General features: G+C 40.9%; 1 protein-coding gene across 2 annotated transcripts in view; it reads right to left on the reverse strand.

Annotated features, from left to right (window-relative positions):
* Positions 1-22,955, reverse strand: part of RORA (RAR related orphan receptor A) — a 69,320-nt gene extending 46,365 nt beyond the window's left edge. For both annotated transcript variants that reach the window (XM_072869837.1, XM_072869836.1), the window contains exon 1: positions 22,688-22,955. In XM_072869837.1, the coding sequence (XP_072725938.1) occupies positions 22,688-22,718 (31 nt within the window). In that variant the 5' untranslated portion in view covers positions 22,719-22,955. The remainder of the gene's footprint in view (positions 1-22,687) is intronic.
* Positions 22,956-23,167: the final 212 nt, after the last annotated feature.

Raw genomic sequence — 23,167 nt, forward strand, 5'->3', positions numbered from 1 at the left:
GCTCATCTCATTTTCAAACACACATCAATTCAAATAGTCAATACTGAAAGACACAAACAATATGATAAAGTTTTTACTAAGTCTGCAATTATGGTTTTCAGGAGCCACTGAAAAGTGACTGTACAAGTTGGAACTGAAATATGCTTTCAAACAAGAGCTGAACTTCTGTCATAAGTTACCACCTAGCCCACATACCAAATACTTCTAGTTTTCTTTGAAATATAGCAGCTTACTGATTACAGGAACTAAATAATAATTTCTGCCTTTGATTTTAAGACCATAATCCAGTACTGGAAAATGGATTTGTCACTGTTGCTGTGCACCAGTGAATTCACTAGCTTAATTTCAAATGTAACAACATTACTGTTTCACTATAAGGCAAATATCTGAGCAGTAAGAGCAGCTGATGACAAGCCTCAGAACACAGGTAACAAACTGTAATTTTTGAGTTTCCCAGTCAAAGCTCAGGTGAACTTCATCTTTGTTTGTCTTGTGTTTGCTCACAGGTGATGTAATTAATCCATCAAAAGCTCTGTTGCAACATTAATGACATTCAAAATCAGCATGCACAAAAATTGTTATTAAGTTTATTTAAAAAAATAAATTGCCTATGATTTCATGACCAACTAATCAACACCATTAGTTTTCTAAAACATATATTCAACTCCACGTTGTGCACAGTGTTACATAAGGGAGGAGGGCCTGTCTGCTCCTTCACACTCCCGTCCTGGAATGGACAATACAGAGCTAAAACATGACCAGGGCTTCCCTTGTGCCTTCATACAATCCTATAGCTGGAACTTTGCCATCACTACGCTTCAGTGGAGTTCCAGCCTGCTTACATCTTAGTCCCATTGAGTGTAGTTTATCATCTTCACACAGAAAAGAACTTAAGTTATTCCAGAGGAAATACAACCATTACAATACTGCAACTTTTAAGTATTTGGAATCACCTTTTTATGTTGGGGTGGGGAGATGTGTTCCTTGCCGTAAGAAACTAGACATGTCACTGCTACATTAGACTATCCAGACTATCCATTTTTGGAATATACACTATTAGGGCACTGAAGTAGTATTTTGCTAGTGATGGTGCAGCTCTGAATCCTCCCAGTAAGGCAACAATACTAACCCTTCAAACCATTCAGCTATTTTGCACTCGTCTCAGTGAGCTTAACAATGGGGAATTTTTTGACCAATATACTTTTACATTGCAAGTGGAGGCAGCAGAAAAGAACCAAATACCTATTCCAGGCAGAAACTGCAGTCATAATCCAGAATAACAGGGCAGACAGTTATCTTATGTGTGTGACTGCCCGAGCGAGAGGAGTTGGAAAAGAAGCGTTACCAAACTGGGTTGTAATTTTCACCTTAAAAATTTGTCCTTTAAAATTTAAAGTCTTCCCAAAACTGAAGAGAGCAGTTTCATGGAACCTATGCAAACAAAGGATTACTAGCTCCTTATCTGATGTCAGCGATACTCCGAAATTAGGTGTTACCCAGGAAGAGCAGTGGGAAGGTACAGGGCTTGCCACTCCTAGGTGGTACCAGTCTTAAATACATTCCCACGGTTTTTCACATTGCCAGAGAGGAAAAATAAACCAAGCAAGGCCAGCAGTGGTTCTCTGAGAAAGCTGTGAAAAAGCAGTTGTGGCTCCTACCATCTGGTGCAGTGGGGAAACGACCCTCCCCTTTCACCAACCTCAACCTAGCCCTAATACACAAGAAAGCTGTGGTGGCCCTGCAATAGGAGGGTGCCAGGCTGGGAGGGGGAAGGCGTATGGCAGCTCTCCCAAAGAGGTAGGAACATCAAGGAATAAGCAATGACTCACATGATATGATTTATTGCTGGGCACTGTTCCCAAATGTGTTAATAAAGTTGCAGCCAAACAAATGCGCATCCCTTAGGTCTTGTCTTTGTTCCAGTATGGCCAAGACAATTGAGTATTATTTTCAAGTAAAACAAGAATGAGATTCTAGACAATATTCCTACCACAATTAATATTTATGTTTCACCGTTCTACTTCACAGCATTGCCAACCCTAGAGTATTTAATAAAAAAAGTACAAAACAAGAAAGAAGCAAACACACATACGGACACAGAAAGTCATAAGTTTTTTAACACATAAGTTTGAGCTGTTCTATGTGGTTTTTAGTTTATCTTCGCTAATTTCAGGTGTAGAAGACAACAGACAGAAGCACTCCATAATTACCACATTCAACTGAAGCAAGAGGCCAATACAAAACCAGTTCACTCTGTGTCAGGTAGCAAATGGCTTCAATAGTTCATGGCAAAGCTCTTCTTGGAGGTCTTTTGGAAACTGAGAAACGGAGGGAAGGGAAGAGAGGCCAAAGAATTGTTTGAATTGAAACGTTTACTTGATTAGCAGTGAAGCTCTGGGGAAGTAGTGATCAAGCACAAAAAAAACCTGTGACAGGTTTCTGTAAGCAGCCTGCTCAGGTTTCACATAGCAGCTAGTGACAAAGAAATGTATTTCCATATAGTGTGATCACTGTGCAAGCAGATGCTCCTTTTAGCTTTAATTAGCATTGAAAGAGAAGCTATATTCACACTTTGACTTCCGATGTAGCTTTGAATCATGAGAGACATAGCTAAATATGAACTGCCTGATGGCATATGCATTTCACAGGGCAGTTCTGTGAGGGAAAGAAATAATGAAGCTGTTAGAAGGGCAAGGAAGTACAAAGGAATGATGCAGTTTGCAGGATATGCTTTCCCTGGTATTACCCACAGGTAGTTTCTGAATCGAGTCTGGAGATTCCTTTGTTTCAGAAACTAGATAAGCCATGGGTTAGATGCACAGAATCAAAATATATTTCCAAGCTATATCCATGAGTAAAAACACCACGAATATTTTAAAATGATAGCTGAGAATCAGCTATATCCATCTGTTTCCAAAAGCCAGAGCTGGGTAAAGGGAGAGGGGAGGGCAGAAGATGGCAACATACTATACAGTGCATAATTTGAAAAAGAAAGCATTTTCCAATATGCATTATGCTTCTCATGGATGAGTGGAAAATACATGTTACCATGAGTCAGTAGTTTGCCAAGAAACTGCAACAAATTCATGAAAACTGGAAATAACGTCTTCCAAAACTGTTCAAGACATTCACGATCAATCAATTTATCTAGTACATTTTATTAGATGTAGTGATTTCATAGCCTATTAGCCACCCATGGGAACTCCTCCGCCTCAACTTCCATTCACTCTTACAGGAAGAGTTAGGTAGTGAATATAAAGGTATACCTTACTACAGAGTCCTGTTCATCCATGCTTCTAGCACACAGACCTCAAAAATCATAATCTCTATATCATTCTTTTTAATTTCTGTTTTTGTGCATGTTTCATAATGTACATAATATTACTACAGTAGTACATGTATATAGTTTATAAATAAATATACATACATTGGGGGTGCATGCCCAAATTTATTTATTTTTTAATGATAGAGGCGCGCGATCAAAAAAGTATGGAGACCACTGTTCTAAGTAACCTGATATGCAAGAAATAATGTCTACTGGCTACCTGTGTTAACAAACATAACAGCATTAGGTTCTCCTCTTGAAGATAAAGTTAGCAGTTTCGAAAACCACTTAAATAAAAGGGAGGGACAGACAGATAGCTTGTTCACCACTGCCACTACAGTAGAGCTGAGGAACCATAGTTTTTGGACGAGGACCTCATACACACAAAAAATAATATATATAAATGCAGATAAAAAGATGGTCCCTGTTCCAAAGATCTTTAATGGAAATACAAAATTGTATGTTGTTTTGTGTTTTTGTTGCTCCCTACGATTTAGTTCCAAAACTTGTTGACCAGCTCACTTCACTGTAATTCTGGTTTTGTATACCTCATATGTGATTTAGATGACAACTGCTGTGTTTTGTAAAACAACTTGTTTAAGAGTAATTCCATACAGCTTTGTGCTAGTTCATTTTAATAAACTCAAATTTACTAGGCAATCTACGAGTAAGGCAGAAGTTTCATTGACACCTTCCTAAAATCTAGCCTGTGGTTGATTTATTATTAATCATGCTGGTAACCAGAACAGTTTGTATATGTTTAGGGAGTTCATGATACAAAATTAAACATTTTAGATACTGCAGCAGCTTGGCATGGTAATTCCACATCTTTTTCCTCCAACATCGCGAATCTGAGAGCAGCAGTTTCTCCCCAAGTAAAACAACAAGCAAGAACAAATTAAATTCCCTGAGCATGCCAATGAGCATCTGCTGGTGCCCCTGGCACAGACTGCCAAAAGGCAGTAATAAAGTCAGAAACGTTTTGGGGGTGGGGAGCATGGCTTTAGAGACCAGACACGAATTTTGGTAGATGGAAAGACAATTAAAGCCTATCTGGAAAGATGGTTTCTTCCAGTTGTCACAACCCTCTGGTGCGCTTGGAACTATTCCAGAAGGCTACTAAAGGAACAAAGATCTCTTGAAGAACTGAGCGTGCAGTGTTAGAAAGGTAAAGCACAGTGGTGTCCTAGAGGGTACTATCTTTCATTCTTTCACGATGATCTGAAACAGTGGGCTACAAAGGGCCTAAAAGGTATAGTTGTGTTGTTACCCCTCAGTACACTGATAAAGAGATTAAATAAGGCACTGGCAGTTTGCTTTCAAAAGAGGGTGAAAGAAGAACACAAGAAAGTGAATTAGAGATGAAGAACGTTAACATGAAGGAGAAGAAATGAAAGTAATGAAATGAAAGAAACGAGAAACTAGACAGCAAAGGAAAGAGGATCAGGCAATTACACAGCACTTCAGCAAGATGACAGTTCTGCATGCAGCCTATGCGATCCCAGGGCGATGTGAATTCCAAGGAGGAAAATTCTTACATCCACCTAAATGGAATAGCCAAAATGGAAGGATAAAGATGGAAATGGCAGAAGTACCACGCTCCAGTCTAAAAATATATACACTACTTATTTTCCAATCTGTCTTTGGGAAACTGCAATCAGCAATGCTTAGGTTTATTATTTTCTCTCCCAAGCTCCTGAAGAGACAAAAAGGAATCCTATTAATAAAGTGTAAAAAACTGGCTCACAAAAATTGCCTTAAAAACCACTGTGTTTTGGTGCATCTAGATTTTAGTTTTGATGATTGGTTAACACTATCGTAAGCTTCACACTATATATAAGAAGTCAAAGCTGTAATATCTCTTTCTTACATTAAGTTGCTTGAATGTAGCAAACCAATTATTGAATTGAACATACATCAGAAGAAATTTACCTTGAAAATTTACCAATCTGACATGAGTTAATGGATTTACTATCAAAACACAAGGGTTTTTTTTCTGCACAAACTAGTAGGCTCACTGCATAGCCAGATCTTATTGCAAAGCCAAAGACCTTAACATGATAAAAGCAAAAAGCATTAAGTATATTAATGCCGGTTCAAAATGAATTGTCTCTGCAGTATAGCAATGCATTATCTAGCTTCTGTTCACACTTCTTTGATTAAAAAAACAAGCAACCCAACAAACCACGTGCTCTTCATAGCTTAAGAGGCCCAAAACCCTTTTCACAAAACAATTCTGTTGTCCCTTTTATATAGGGTTAGTTGATGCCTTTCCCCCTCTTTTTTTCAATGAGCTAACTATAATTAATGACTTCAAAATGGAATTAGTTCAACAGCATTTGGCTGAAAGCATTTATTTATATGAATCCAGTTATAAATCATAACTCAAAGGCATACTGTAAAGAAATTTACTTCACTGAAAATTCAAATAGCAGCCTTCTATATAAAAGTGGTATTAAAGCTTAGACATTAGTACAGTCAACAAATTCTGATTTTAACAGGCTTGGATAAACATATAAATTTTGGCTCACTGAGTCTGCTTCAGCTGTCAATACTCTGAAATAGATACCAGCTTTAACAAAGCTTTAATTCAAAAGCCCATTATTGTACCAACTGAAATAGAAAGACTCGAGTATCAAAGAGAAGTTCTTCCCCACTTTCATGGTATTACTTCCGTAAGACACCAACTGATCTACAGCCCGTGAAAGAAAACAACTCGCTTCCCTGTCCTGGATAAAAGTCAGTGCAGTTTTTTCATCCATCACAGTGTAACAGCATCAAAATACACCTTCTGCATCAACTAAAAACAAGAAAAAAACCTGCAAACCACAAAGCCATTACATGACATGTCAATTTACTTTGTCTGACAGATTCACTACAGAAAAAAAAGTTTTCATTAAAAAAACCTAAATGAAGATTTGTTTAAAGCAGTCAGTAAGAAAGAAATGAGGAAAACGAGAAGCGAGAATTTATACAGATTTACCTATTGCTAATGTTATTCTGAGGTGCTCTTCAGCTTCCTAAAGAAAACATGGATAGCTTCCTGAATCCAGTTAAGTGAACCATTACATTCATCTAAACACCAAAGTGCAAAGCCCCCTTTTCCCGGCAAAGAAAAGAGCAGCTCTGTAATTAGCACAGTGGTCCGGAGCTGCTGTTCTCCAGCAGTGTCTATGGGAAGAAGGTGCACTAGCTGGGCCTTAGACAAGGAATAGGCAGGTCAAGGCAAAGCCTGCCCAGCAGCAGAGAAAGCCCCAGCTCAGGCGGCCAGCTGCGAGCAGTTATTACAGGACTAACTTCTGACAGATATAAGCCCGTTACCAGCTTAATATCAGATCATTTGGAAAGGATATGAAAGACATAGCTGTGACTGTTACAGGCTGTTCAGGAGCCTAAAGAGCACTCGGTGATACGTCCTGTGCTCACTGCTTTAGGGTGGATTCCAGCCCAGTTTGCTGCTTTTAAGTCCTGCCACAAAGCCTGTTTCTGCTGGCTTTTGTAGAGGGCAGGGTGAAGTTTCACCAATACATTCATAGTGCACGGCTGCCTGGCACAGCCCCATTTCAGATGGTGGCAGGACATCTGTCCAAAGCATCAGACTGGATACTCACCTTCTAAACTGGAGATTATTTTTCTCATCTAGGACTATTTATGCAATGTCCTGAGATTTAATAAATTGCCAGACTAACTGTTGGTTACTTAATAACTAATAACATCCACAACATTTAGCAGCGTCTGATAAATTGTGTAACCAAATTAATTTACCCTCTCTGACATTAAAACCAGTTATCGTTAATAAACAATGCCTTAAAATATTTAGGTGAGTTAATTCAACTGAACAATGTACTTGGAACGACTGTGATGGCATTAGCAGATAGGTAAACAAATACATGCTTGTTTTCATTCCTTCTGTGCTACAGGTATTTTCTCTTAAAGAATACAGTGCTTCCGTTTCTTCTTGTGTTCTACTACTATACACTATTTTCCCTGAAAAACACCACAGTATTTACACTCAACCTTTTTTTGGATGAGAATGCTTTTTATTCTTCCAGATCATGCTAAATCCTCTTCGATTAGGTTGTTCACATACCTGATCTCGTCATGAAAAGAATGTAATTTTGAGTAGTAGTAATAAGTACAGCTGCACTGAGAGACCTAATTTCCTTACTGGCTCATGTTAAAGGAGGGAAGAGTTCTGCAATGTTATCAGAAAGGTATTGTACAGAAGCAGCTCAGCATGCCTGCATTCGGTGACAGGAACCACTTGCACATTTGATGCACACAAGCAACTCCACTAATGTGAAGAGAAATACAAACAGGATCTGCTACATCAACCTTACAGCCACTTGCTAGGAATCAAGCTAAAGGACAACTTCTTCCTTTAGATAGCATTTGGGACAACAAAAGTTTTGATAAGAAATGTAAAAGCCTAACAGAGAGCAGGTTTGGAATAGTTTCTCCCGTTCTACTAACATGATTTATGAGCATTCAAACTGCTTGGGACGTGACATTGTTTTCAAAAGGAAAAAAAGGAGTAGGTACTTAAAACTAAATGAATCTCAAGACTACTTTCTACTGACATTGTTTACAATGGGCTTAATTATTTATGGGAAGAAACCATCCCATTGTATATCTGCCTGAATTTTTGAAAAACAAGTACAGGGAATAAAAATTAAAATCTTGTTTGTAAAGCACCGGATTAGCAGCAAGCAATCTGGGTTTTGTCTCCTTGGATAAATCTCTTAGATAGCTGGATCGAAGTAGTCCTTTGTGAAACAGACACTTTACTGAGATGTTTGCAGACTTGGAACATTTTCCAAAGTGATAACAATTTTGGTATCCAGCTTAATACAACTTTGAAAGCATTTTCTGAAAACTGGAATTACTTTTAATTAAATTTAATTCTTCTCCCACATTATATTTGGTGATTACATTTGAAGTCATGCTATGTAATTTCAATTATTAAGGTGCTTTTACACTAGAAGTAGATAAGAATCCTCAAAAACTGTAAAACTTCCACCAATTAAAGTATGCTTGGCTAACAAAAACTTACTCAAATTTAGAAATAATGCCTTAGCCAGTGCACAGCAGTGCTTCTCATGTGAGATACATAGCTTTATGCCAGCTTTGGACATGCTCCTAGGACTTTCACTTCAGGCTCCAAGGAGACAAGCTGGACATCTGTGCATGTCGCCCATTCAGAATATTCATTCACATGTAAAGAGATCCCACCCACTGCTAATAAAAAATTTGAACTTAGCATAGTTACCAAATCACTAATAATGCGGCAACAATCCAAGAAGAGACGTTAAGTTACACAACCCCACATTATTTTTTGTTGGCACCTCCCTAAGAAATTTTTCAATTCAGTTCAATGGGGGTGGGGGGTGTTGTAAGTATTGAAAGATTTCATTTTGGGATTTTGATTTTACAAGTTGCTGGCAACTCTCCCTCTGCATGCGCGTACACACACTCTCTGAATAACTTGACAGTTCAGGTATTTTAAAGGTGGGAAAGACAGTCTCTAAAGAGTTAGGTTTTTTAAAATTCAAAAATAAACTCTTTCAAAAGTTCCTTCAATTTAGCATATAAATTTAATTAATTTGATTAGTCTTTCTAAAATGTAAAGCTCTCATCTCTTCCAAACATACTCTACGCCAGCTAGCAGGCCAGGACTTGACATACACAAGTGAGGAAACCTCCACCTTCTTTTAACAGCACAGTACAAACACGTCTGCTGTTAATTCCTCATAGCAAGGTACACACACAGCCATTACATTTACTTGAGAGCAATGGTCACTATTTACAACCAATTACTATAATTTCCTGAGAAAAGGCTTGACTTCAGTGTGTTGAGCATCCTCAGCTCTCCCGAATGCCCTTGTGTGCAGAAGTGAGCAGTGCTATTAGGAGGACTCAAGCATGTTGCAAGATCCAGGTAAAGCCACTTAGTCAGTAAAGCTCTTCAAGTAGAGCTCATTTCTCCCCATCAACAGGGTGAGGCAACAGATATTGAAATAGGCTTCCTTAAAAATAGCTATGTTATATTTTTCTCTAAACAGAAAAGTATGAACCTATTTTCCCTGTAACGTCTTCCTCAATTCACCAAGAATTAACGTTTCTGAAATAGCTCCTTCTTCCTCCTTGGCCACAGGGACTCATCAGGGTACACGTACTGTCCCAGGATGGAATTCTTTCTCCAGGTAACGCTATTGCAATGGGGTAGCAGCAAAGGATTTGATACAAGTTTTAAACATATTTCCGGAAGAATAATTAATTCATGTATCATCACGTCCACCCTGATCTCTACATACACAACTACTGCATCTCTTTACAGTAACGTTATAGAAGCCTCTGACTTTTCCAAAGGGATAATTACAGGCTACTTGCTGACAATTATTTCTAGGTCTCAAAGCAAACAAGACAAACAATGGCACAAACCAGTGATCCCTTTCATATCTCAAGGAATAACTTAATTATTAGAACGAATGTATTTAAAGCACAGTATTAACAAAAGGAACATTTTAACAACAGTTAACCTGACACTATTTCAAAAATATAAGAATATAATCTAGGGAACTATCAGAACATCAAGTTGAAGGTAGTACAGAATATTGCGACCAGTAGTATCAAAGGTGTTTACAGCTGTTTCATTGGCAAAAGAAAGTGCTAAGGACAAGCCTGAGCCTTCACAGTTCCCCCTGTCCTGGCCTTCTGGAGAGCTTTCTGTCCTTCCACCAAATGCAAATGCTGGTCTCTCCTGAGGTGCTCAAATTATTATTTTCAAGCCTTGATGTCTTTACACAATTCCCAGCAGTTCTTAGCCTCTTACATTCTGACTTCTGTTTACTGATGCACTACTTCTCTAAGTGTAGTGGCACATCAATTAATTACACAGTAGTATGCCTAATCAGGTTTCCCTAGGGTTTTTAACAGAAACCCTTTGTATTTCTTAATGATGCCATGAGATTGTAACTATTTTTAGTTCTGCAATAAAAGAAGTAAGAGTCTGCTGACAATACTATCTCCACAAAAAGCGAAACTGGTATTAAAACCATTGATCCGAGCACACTTGAACTTTGGAGAATTCAGATTTAGTCTGGATTTTATGATTAACATTTTTATATACCATACAAGCAGTCAGCACTTATAGACAAGAAATACAAATGAAGAAGAAAGACTGGAACTGAAGAACTGATGTGACCTACTTTACATTTTAATATTAAACCAGATACATCCAAATGAATAGTAAGGTCTCCACTGCCTTCAACACAATGCTACCACCAATTGGTCAACAGCAGTCCAACAATTTTCTGCGATCAATTTCTTATGCCCTGCCTTGTTCTGAAAGAGGACAGGTGCTCTAAATAGCCAAGATTACTCTTCTTTAGGTCTAAGGCAGACATCCACAAACTTTCTCATTAATTTAAGGGAGAATTCAGGATTAAAAAAAATAAAAAAACCCCACAAAAAACCAAACCAAAAACAAAAACCCAAACCCACAACAAACTACTAAAAGCCCAAATCAGCAAAAATACATCTAGCTTCCACACCACAAAAGCTCAGAAAAAGCAGTAAAAAAAAAAATCAGTTTGGTGGACTTCCGCCGTGCCAGAGCTGGTCACATTTTTGGCCAAATTGCGTCTTGTATTAGGAGGGGTCATAACTAAAAATATAAGTAGACAGCTGCCTTACTATAAGTGTGTTATTCTCATAGAATCACAGAAGAGTTGATGTTGGAAGGCACCTCTGGAGACTGCTTGCTGCAGCCCCTGCTCAAAGCAGGGTCAACTACAGCTCAGGGTTGTGTCCAGCCGAGGTTTGAATATCTCCAAGAATGGAGACTCCACAACCTCTTTGGGTAACATGATACAGTATTTGACCACAGGCATAATAATATATAAGAAAAATTAAGCCAAAAGTGGACATTTAGCTTTCATTTACGCATTTTATGTACCTTTTGCCCATCCTCCCCCACCCAGTGAAACGCCAGTGTTGCATATGTACTTCCTATCTGTCACCCATGCTTATACACTTGAGTCACACCGCACACAGAAACAGCACTGCTGACATCATGTAAGCTCAGACGCTCTTACCTAGTATATTGACAAGACTGGATTCTGAGACACTGCTTTTAATTCTTAATCTTACCTATTCCCCAAATCAGAAATGAAGATGGGACAGAGATAATTTCCACATTATGAAAGCAGGTCTCTCTAGCATTCCACGGGGATCTGTCTGCAAGGCTGAAGTGTATCTCTATACAGTTTCTTTTGTCCTGTATTTGTTCTTTGATGTACAAATATGCCACAGACTAAGCGGTGCTCTCTTTGATGTTGAACTTTTATACTTTATTGCAACTAGCGTGCTTACAAGAGGAGCTGCCAGTCATTTTCCCTTCTAAACATTCAAATTTCATGAGGCACTTACTTTATGAGTCAGATTTCTTAGTAACTTGTTTTCAGAATTTCCACAAGAACTGTGCTACTCTTCTGGAATGATAACTTGATTAAAAACCAAGATCCGATCAGGTTTTTCAAGTATTACAAATTAATACAAGCATTAGCTAATATATCTGAATGTATTTAACATAAAGTATAATTACCGAGTCAAGTATGCATTTCCTCAGTTTCTTTCAGATAATTTGGGCTGGTGTCTGGACTCTAGCAGTGACCAGGAGTAGTTGCATTGCAAATAGTGTAAAGGCAAGGTAAGCATGTAGTGGTACCTCTCTGACTCCTCTGCCCTCCAGCAGTTCACAGTTGAGCCAGAGCCCAGAGCCACAGGTAGCCTCTGCAGTACAGTTTTTCATAATGCACAGTGTATACATAAAATTTTAGACTGACAATACCACGGCAGATTAAATTACAAAGTTAGTTACTTCTGTGACAAAACACTAATCAATGTTGGCAGGAACAACACGTTATAAAGTGCAGATTTACCACCAGTACATGCTAGAGCTGCCAGTGTGAGACACACAAAAGAGTTTCCATTCTGAAGCGCTTTTGCAAGGGCTTTGAAATCAATCCTAAGAGCAGAAATTCTTTGGAGTAAGATTTTGCCATTCAAAAGGTCTCTGCTTTAGGGTGACCTTTACGTTTGGCTATTTTTCCCTTCTGTAAGTATAAACACTGTTGTTGAGAGAGAAGACATCAGAAGAAAATTAGAATATTTTGGAACACTGACAGCAAGAAGGGAACTTTTACCCATACTCAGCTCTAGGTTTCCACAACAAAATCAGTACTGCTACTGATGCCCCTCTCCAAGGCAGCTAGTTTAAAGATACATCGTCAGTGTACCGGCCAGAGAAATGCACTGCTTTGAACATTTTAATTTCAAGTTAAAATTTTAAAGTGAGGAAACCATATTAGAGCGTAGTCATTTTTAGTAAGAGAGGAAAAAGAATCTAAAATGAAATAAATTTGTTATAGATCCCGATTCCTCTTTTTCAAAAATATCTAGCAGCTCAGTAACGAAAAGTGCGCGTTAAGAGCTAGACGTATTCAAAGGCGGGAGCACTCTAGCGCTAGCCGTGCCAGGCAGCCAGGTGCTGCACTCCACCTTTCTGGCTGGGAACTTCTAAGTTATTCTCAGAGACACCAGTAGAAGATTTCATTTTAAGAAATCTGGTTAAATAGAGCCAGCCGTAGCAATACTGGAAAAATGACAGTTTCAGGGCCTTTTCAGGTCCAGGCAAAAGTTAGTTCTCAGTGCTCACCCAGACTCTATCACGTGCAGTAAAATAACCCACCAACAGAAAACGCAAGTGTGAAATACTGCTCGTGTTCCTGAGAGGTTTCACATAGAGTTTCCATCGAAGCAACCTGTGCAGAGGCAGGAGAGAGAACTGTGATCCTCCTTGAAGAGAACAATAGGAAAATCAGTTCCTTTATTTAGCTCCCTCCACTGGCACCACTCCAGCCCCTACGCCTTAGCACCAGCCCAGTGCCCTTCCACACTTCTGGCTGCCACAGGTGCTGCCACCCACTGCTGCTCTTCCTGCTATCACTGGGGAGCATCTGGGGAGGGAGAAATGCTCTGGGCCTGTTTTCCTCGGCCATTTAGAAGGCGCCTATGTATATGAGGTTTCTCAAATGAAACATCTCTGGCTCTTTAATTAACCCGTCTGGTTTTTTTATTATCTGTTGATACAAGAATCTATCCAGCAGTTATAAACATCTTTTTATTTTACTCATATTTTAAGCAAATACTTCTTTTAATTCAGTAACGCACCCACAGTACAAGAAAAACTCTACCCAAAGCTTAACACAATACATCTCTGTCAATCTAACAATTGCAGGGAGTGTCCCTTTGAAGGAAAACAACACTGAGTGTAAGCTCAGCTACTCCAGACGATGACTAACTATCTGCCTCTCTCTGCGTGGCAGAGTGTGACCCTGCAGCAATAGTTGCAAACACACCTCCAAAACCCTAGAGTGTTCCAGCCTGATGTACGAGGCCTAGTACCAAACGGTAGTTTCACTTACATTTATATTCTCCAAAATTGGTTAGTAATATAACACCTGGCATGCAAACATTTCTACAGTAAACTAGAAGAAGCTAGTGCAAGAGGGGAAAAACCAGTGGCAATCTAGAACAAGCAGTTTTCTGCAGTGCAGAAGATGGGTTTATTAATTCCCAAATTGAGCTTCAAGCAATCAGCATAAATTTACTAGAAAATGTGTGTTTTCCCACAATAACTACTCTGCCAAATCAAACACAAAGATGAGCTAATTAATTTAGCTGAATGGAAAAATGCACCCATTATGAGTAACATTACGGTTGATACAGGAAGAGAGCAGCTACTGCTGCTCCTGTCAAGTAGTAGAGCACTTTCTACCGTTCTAATGTAAGGTAGAATTAAAGCATGAAAATACCTATGTACAGAAAGGAAGCTCCAAATGCGATCCAGGGATCACTTTTTACCGGCTTTCTACACTCTACCTAGACTAAGGGCTTCAGGCAAAGAGCACCTGGGGCTTAGAGAGAATTTAACCTTCTTTTGGGGTGAGAAGATAAATGACACTTCCAATCATGTCCCATTAGGCACAGGGCCAAGTAGAGGAGGCTGGACAAGAGTGCACTTCTCTCCTCGGAATTAAAAGTCAGGTAAACATCAGTTCATGTAAGTTTTAGGCACGCTTAACCCGTGGCACAGTATCAACTCCCAGCAGTCTCACAAGAGGTGTGAATTAAGTGCCACATGCAATGAGAGCTTGATTTCTATTTGGATCGTGTAAATTGTACTAGGTCTTAAACAGCAAATGATACTTGGATGAAGGGAGAAAATTGCTGAGCCAATCCCAACTTCCCTGGTGCTCTGGAGAAAGAGGTAGAAATTCAGTACCACAAACACATGCCCGAGCACAGCCTTGTCCCCTTTCAAACTGCGGTGGAGACTGAAAACCTGAGGCCCTGCATACAATCCTATTCCCACTGTTCCGATTCATCTATTCTGAAATTACTGCTTAAAACTAAGACAATTCTGTCCAAAATAAAAGTCATCTGAAACAAACGCAGCTTTCAATTGCATTTCACATGAATGCCACCCAGCCTTTTAAGATTATTTAACTAAAGCAGTTCAAAATACCACCCTACCTCACTTGTATAACTTGGTATATAGAAAACCTCAGTGCCCCAGATGCCTCCCCCTTTGCCTCTAGGGCAGAGAGGTCGACGTACCAGCAGAACCAAATACATCAGTTCTCGGTATCTGTGAGAGCTGGAAGCAGAAGCCACGGCCATAATGCATCCTTCCCCAGGTTTCCGTTTCATGCAGTTAACAAAATAACAGCAAGAATAACAAAGCCTTTAGGACTTCGAGAATACTAAACAAACAGCACATTGCAGAAGACAGCACGTAGAAATGGTGACAGGACCTTTTCCCTATTTTTAGTCGACAGTGCTGAAAGTATTCTCAACAGAACAGGTGTAAGCAGAGGCGGCAGGAGGCCCAAGCACACCCCGCCGTGCCCGCCCCGCTGGGCCAGGTGCCCGCAGCGCCTCTGACGAGCACCACCTAGAGCCAGGGAAAAGCAATCCTGGCACGCAGGAACACAGCCCATGGTACTCTGTCAACCAGACAAAACTCCAGTTTGTGGTCACTTCAGGTTGAAAGAACACTCTGACAAACCCTTTGTCACAGCGCATCTGTCTACACGAAGATTTAATGTCACTTTTCTGCCCCCTCGTTTGAGAATGATCAACTTCTTCTGAAGTGCATAAATAAGGAGTCATGCAGTTGGTTTTATGAAGCACCATGTCCCAGGATTCAATGGCAATAAATAGCACAGTATTTCAAAGAACACAAACATTACACAATAATTACATGGCTGATACCCTATAAGTATGCTGACTATTCTATTTGCATTGTTCAGAAGTGAAGAGGTTAGACTTATTTACATCCAAGTAGCTTTAATTAAGCTTTGAGATAAATGCTCTTAAAATGAAAGCTGGGATGATTATACCTTTCTCAACATTGATTTTAGCCTAGATGGCTATGTATGCAGCAGAACAAAAGGCCCAAAGGCTGGAATCGCACAAACAGAAGACCCACAAGCTATAGGTCCTGCATCACTCTCCGCCACATAGGAAAGAAAACAAAAAATGCGGTGAAATCATAACCTTACTAAAGTCAACTGCTTAAGCGTAGGGAAGCCAGGCTGTACGTTAAGGGGCGGCAGCAGTGGGTGCTGCTGACCACTGCAAGTTCACAGTAAGATGAACTGCACCCAGCTGCATTCACTAACAGCAGTGAATAAATGGGCTGTGTTTGACAGTGAGGGCAGCAGGCTACTCCAGCCTCCCCCCCAGCAGTGCTGTGGAACCCCCAGACTTCTCTGGGGGGGCTCTTGCACTTGTGAGAGCCTTAAACGTCAGAGACTCACATTAGACTGCATCTAAAGAGCGCAAGGAACATTAGCCATCTCAGAGACTGCAACTCCATGGCTAGTAACAGCTTCAGCTTTGTGCTTCTGAGCGGACAGTACACATGCACAAAGCAAGTGGCAGCAGGGTGTAAGAGAGGTGCCCTAACGTTCACAACACTCGACTCAGATTTTCCTGGATATCCACTGGCTCCTGTCAGCATGAAGGCTTCACCGTCCCTTGACATCAAAAAGGAAAAGGGAAGCAAACACTAATTTAATTACATTTTTCCACAGGAACGGGAATCTGTGTGGGAACCTGTGCAGACAGACAATCTCGGTGTAGAGTGCTGGTACTGCAAGGGGCTCTCTCCAGTGCACTGACTTTTCCAAGTCCATCAGCAACCTCCCTATTGCAGCTAACCCCCACTCTGAAGAGGGGAACAGCACGACACCGTGTGAGTCACTGCCGCCCTGAGTCACCCCCTGATGTTCTCAACATAAGGTGCAGGCAACTGGGAAGCAGCCTGAAACTGCACCAAGCTTGCCAACCTATATTTTGCAGAACTTCTTAGCCTAAATGCCTCTAGCAAGAAAAGTGAAAAAAAACCCAGGCAAACTGAACACTTTGTTAACCCCAGGCAAGGCTCCCTTTAAAGCAGTATGAAGCATAAGAAGAAAGTCCATCTGCCAGATCCCCTAACAAGGCTTTCTGCTTCAACTTTTCAGTCTGTTGGTTTTTTGGTTTTTTTTAATCCAACAAGCAGAGCTCTGCACTGTAGAGAATCACCTTTTTCTCATAACATAGCTGTTCTTGGAGGACAGAATCCTCTCTCCCTGTTAATGTTTATTGCAAAAAAGAGAAAATACTGATCTTCAAAAAGGTATGAGAGGTTTAGAAGACAGTTTCTGCACCATTACTTATGTGCATATCCCTTAGATATCAGTCCTCAAGGAAAAGACAAACCACAAAAGGAGAGAACTACTCCTTGCTTGATCTCAGGAGTTATCAGCTGTAACTGCAAATTACAGCTCACAGATAAATACAAGAAAGGTGAATATTTTTTTTTTCTCTCATTGCAAATGAAAAAAACCTGAATAGCATTCTAAAATGTATCAAGTCTGACTCTAGTAACTAATTCTTGTCATACACAGTTATTTTGCACACTACAAAAACTTATCTCATGGGAATATAAAGAAAAAAAAAAGAACATGCTGCATCTCAACTTCCTCTAATACTAGATAGAGAATTGCGAAGTCAGACAAAGTTGCATGTATCTACTCAGGAGAGACACAAAGATTTGACAGTTTTGATTTAGTACGTATAGTTTAGAAACAAATATACCAATTTAGAATTCTGTTGTGTAGTCAAGATGAAATACTAACAACCCTGCCAGTAATTAGTACCTGATAGCGATCATTTCTATACTATACTGTAGGCAAGAGAAGCAAGAAAGATTTAAAACCCCTTAAGGTTAAAATGGAGTGCTATGTCATCCTAGAAAAAAAACCAAACATGCAAGGCTCTCTATAATGCCAAATGAGTAAAGAAATCAGTCTTTTTCATACACGTTGGTGAAGTACTCGATATAAAGAGGACTCAGTTCTTGACCAAGGTCTCTAGACGCTACTCCCTGAACTAATAAATGCCAACACAAACATTCACCTCCCCACTGCAGAGCCAAGCTGCAAAGCTGCAGGCCATTACCCTGCATCACATGCTGAACCAGCTGTCATCTCCCCCTGACCCCCCACATCAGCTCACTGTATAAAACGTGATGACATTTCATATTTGTGCAGAGCCCACACCACAGACACCAGCGATGCTTAACTACTTACCTCTACAGCCTCATCCCTTTGTTACCTCGTGACACCTTCAGGGACTTTTTTTTTTTAAAAGGGTACAGAAGTCCTTGCGTGGTGTCCATAGACCACTTCAGTTTTGCCCAAATTATTCAGAATTGTCCTAGAATAATTATTTTTAAGATTGTATTGCCAGCCAGTTGGAACAGGCTCACCATTTTAGCTAGGCAAGAGCTGTACATAAGTTTAAAGAGTTTGATCTAGTGAGATGTTCAGCAACCACAATTTTCACTGACTTAAATAGGATGTACAGATTTTCCATACTTGAAAGGAGTGTCCCCAGCTGAGACTTGTACAGAGCATGCAACTGCCTTTGATTATCACAGAGTGAGACATGAAGACAGATTTCCTCTTCTTTTACTTGCAAGTCTTGAAAGTCTTTCAAAGGGCCTGAAAAGTACATTTCAGCAATAAACCTCAAATCAATCTTATCCTGTGAATGTGATGCAACAAATGTCTTAGGTACAAGTCAGTAATTCAGATCAGTCACACAAAATTAAAGCAGCAAGAAAACAGCCTCTCAGCTAGTAATTCCAAAGGCCAGATTCTGTTAATATTTAGTCAACAGAAGTTCTGTACCAGGGTATTTGCTAAATTGGATTTAACTTTCAATTAGTGCCACAGTGAAGGCAAATTTAAACATACTTTAATCTGTAAAGCAACTTTTTCTTAAACCTATAGCAAGGTATTTTTCCATAGGCAGTGGTTTACTGGTGAAAAACACAGAGTAATTACCAATGTGCTGGCAGGTTGGTGCCAAGATACATGACAAAAAAACACGTCAAAAGGTCAGGCTTGACAGACTCAGAAAAGCTCACCCGCAGTAAGCAGTACTGCATAAATCCCTAGATGGATGGCCTCTGAGCAACCTGGCTCTGCCGAGTCTGGAACGTGGAGGTCGCTGCAAGTAAAGCACGCTCCCTTCAGCGCTACAGCCAGGCAGCAAGGGAAGTCCTGCTTATCTGGCCAACTGCAGTTTGGGTAGTCAGAAAAAATACAATAAGATCCAAAAATCATGTGCACTAACAAGGAAACCAAAAGAGTGTATTTCCTTAATGGGTATTTTTAAATGATTGAATTTTCATTCAGAGACACTGTCAATCAGAAAACTAGTTATACTTCCAATGATACAAGCACAGACCCCCAAAGTGAAACAATTCTCCTTACAACCAAATAACAACTGATTCTACTCATCTGGTCTCTCCTCCGCAAAACAGCAACAGATTCAACTTTGTTGATATCCACACAGCAAAAGTCAGGATTAGTAGCTCAAATTCTACCATAACAGTAAATATACCTGGGTAGAAAAAGCTTAGAAAATTTACATCCACTTTCCCACCAATCTCTGTTTAGAAATGCCCATATGAAGGATGGTAAAAGTATTGCTAGGTTCATTTTCATACTTTATAAACTCATCAGTAGACCGAACCCTTCTTTCCGGGCCTGATGATAATACAAGACAAGTACTCAAGCTCTCGGCAACACTGGGCCTGATTCAACCCTGTCTCTCTACAAAGTAGGTACCAAAAAATGGTAAAATACCACACTTTTGAATCTAGCTCCCTCTGCCTTGGGCTCGCCTCCAGTTATGTACTGGCATAACAACTGAATCCATGTTTCTACTCCAGCACAGAGTATTTGCTCACCAATTCATAGCACTTGGTACTATTCTCCTTGAAGTCAACCTTGAAGCTTCTGCCAGTGAAGACTCTCGCAGGAATAAGATCTGTACCAATGAATATGCTGGCGAAATGATCTGATTCCTTTGCAAACTTTTACTGGTAAGCATGTAAAGTTGCACTCCCCCTTAATGCTATCAGCCAGTTAACTGGCCTGCATATATTATAAACTAAGAATGCAAGGCTTCCTGAATCCTCTACACAGACTTGCAACAGTTGATAAATAATTTTTAAAAGCCCATCGATCGACAAAATACTTAGTCATTATGAACTTTGATGCTTCACCGCTGCCTATTTTCTTAGAAATAGAAAAAACCTGCTTTCCTCTCCGCTTGAAACCAGAAAATTACATCTCTTATTATGCAGCCTGTCTTAAGGACATGTCCAGCCTCTTCATTGGACTAGTCTGTTTTCCAGCTCTTTAAGCATACTAGCACAGCTATCGATGTGCTGACAGCTGGCCAAAATCTTTACTCATTCAAACCTGTACGTAGTCTGGAAGTCTGAGGACTTTTCAAAATGAAAGAAAGCATGTTTGCCTGAACATTACATTGCATGAAAAAGACAATGACTTCCAAATTAATTTCACATGGTATTAATTTAGGCTACCTGAACAGCAATTGAAAATGAATTAATACTCTTCTTTTACACTTAAAAAAAAAAAAATCCAATATGGAAATCTGTAACATCCCGTATTCTCCTGCAGACCATCATTTTCTGCACTTGAACTTCAGAACTGTAAAAGATCAGAAGCGCCAAAAGATGCCATTACAGCACTGAGAATAAATAAAATATTCCATTCACCTACACATTTTACATTTTTCCCTTGTACCTTTGAGCTTATATAGAATATATAATATATGAATTATCTATTAATATAATATAATATAATATATAGACCCTATGCTAGTGGTCTACCTAAATCACAATATTGGACTGCGGATCTATTACTTCATGGCAGTCAGAGGTCACTTTAAGACAAACAACAACACATTTCCTCCAGCTCAACCCTGTCCAGCAAATTAGAGAAAGGATAAGAAACCAAGAAAGTTTTTCAATGCACAAAAACTAAAAAGTATGAAAACGTGAATGAAGTGTACCAAAGAAGTATTCTGTAAAAAGTACAAAGACCTAAGTATTTTCATAATAAAGCCGTTAGAAATTACGCTTTAAAACCCAAAAGCTGGGCTCCGCCAAGATTTTACATCAGCATGGAAATTGGTTTAAATGAAACTCCCAAGAGAGTAAAAAAATAAAAATAAAAATTCAAAGTTGAGTTGCCGAAAATCGTCTGCCTGCTCTTTTACAACACACCTTAAGTCTCTGTCCGGAAGCATACACGGCAATTACACCCTCCAAATTTTTTAAATTTGTGTACTTTCCTTCTTTTCTTTTCCTTTTTTAAAAAAATTTGTTTATTTGATTTCATGGTTCAAACAGGCTTGTGAGGGATGGGCTGAACAACTCTTATCAGAATATGTAGAACTCTAAGGGGCTGCTAAAATATCCATGTAGCTCGCACTTTAAAAAAATGCATTTCCTTTTGTTACAGATGCAAGTATTTGAATGAACCCAATTACATTTTCTTGCCAAATACATTCAGCATGGCTAATAATTAATGAATATAGTGCTTTTCTTTTTATTCACATAGGTTTGTCTCCAAGAAGAAAAGGAAGCCTAGTAATTGAAAATTACGGTGCCTCAAACACTATGCTGCTATTGGTGCACATTACCTACTGGAAATGCAAAGTAGAAAAAAAAAGGAAACAGTCTCTAGCTGAAACACGATTCAAGCTTCTTTTTCCATGCAATTATTTTTTAAAAAAGAGAAACTTTACCTACAAAATCAATGAAAATATTTTAAAGGGTACAGATTTAGTATTTTAGTGGGGGCATTAAATTCAAATGTCAACAGTGATACTCTTTAGATTACTATGAAAGAATATAATTTTTAAATAAGATGGTTACTGGTTTTAGATTTTTTTTTTTAAAAAAACAACTATGACTTTAAAAATGGTGCAATGCAAAGTTCTACTGTGGACCTCATTTTAACAGGAAACAGGGCAGACTGAAAGCATACCTCTAAACTTTGGATTTCTCATCAAAAACTTCGTTTGACTCTCCTTAGTCTGACATTGCCCCTCATTAAGGACTCGGCAAGCAGAGAAAACTTCAGGTTAAAAAAAAAAAAAAATCGCTAAGTAGCTCTGGTCTTTCCTTTTATTCCAAAGCCTTTTAAAAATGAACAGTTCTCTCTTAAGACGGCATTTTAGCCCCATCAGCTACCTCCAAGATGCTGCACGTTCTTTTCCCCTTTGCTAGAGACAGATTTAGCAGTACGTATTTTCTACAAGGGTTTGTAGAAAGATCAGATAGCTCGTCCCCGCTTTATGCGACTCCAACCACGTTAATCATAACCTCTCCCTCCGAAAAGCCGAGTTGGCAGATAAGCTATCTCTTACCCTCTAACTTGTACGCGACAGTGTAAAGTGTAGCGGCTCCGCGGGGTTACCGCTCCGCTCCTCTCCCTGCGCGGCGCGACCGCCTGCACCGAAAACACCGCGGCAGCGCAGCGGCGGCACTCCCGGGCTCTGCCCAGCACTCATGGGAAGAACTGAGCCGCCCCATCCTTCCGAGAGCTCCTAACAACCTCCCCCTGCTCCAGCGGCCGCCCGGCCCGGTCCCCGCACCAGCGGCGGCTGCGGGGCAGGCACCGGCAGCGCCGCCCCCCGGCCCGGGGCTCCCGCAGGCCGCCCGAGGGCGAGAGGGGCCGCCCCGCATCAGCGGGCCGCCGAGCGGTGGCACCGGCGCAGGAAGAGGGGAGGCCACGGAGCACTGTAACTCCAGCCGGCCCCGCCGCTCACGGGCCGGGCTCCCCCCCTTCCCCGCGGCGCGGCACGGCGCGGCACGGCACGGCACGGCACGGCACGGCGGCAACCGCAGGCTGCGCCTACCTTTCATCGCGGCGAGCACAAAACACATCATTTGTCAGGGGCGAAGCGGCGGGGAGCGGAGCGCGGCGGGCGGGGAGGCGGGGAGGGAAGGCGGGACGGGACGGGACGGGCCCTCGGCGTGAACCACCACCTCCGCCGCCTCAGCAGCAGCCACCGCCGCCGCCTGCCAGCGGAGAGCCGCGCCGCGCCGCCATCCCCCGGCCCATATGAGGCTCCATGTGACCCGCTGACATCAAGCCAGCCCCGGCCCCCCGCCTTGTTTACACCGCTCGCTCCGTCCCCTCCCCTGCCGGCGCCGAGGGGCGGCGCGGGCGGCCGGTCACGGGGCGAGCCCAGCCCGGCAGCACCGCCCCCGCCGGCGCGGGGCTCCGCCGGCTGCCGCCTCGCCGCCCTCCTGCCCCCGCCCCGGGGCCTTTCGCTTCGCTCCGCGCCTGCCGCAGCCCGCCGTCAGCGGGGGGCCCGCGGCCCCGGGGAGGCGGC

The sequence above is a fragment of the Ciconia boyciana genome, chromosome 8 (genome assembly GCF_034638445.1).
Source record: "Ciconia boyciana chromosome 8, ASM3463844v1, whole genome shotgun sequence".
NCBI classification, from domain to species: Eukaryota; Metazoa; Chordata; class Aves; order Ciconiiformes; family Ciconiidae; genus Ciconia; species Ciconia boyciana.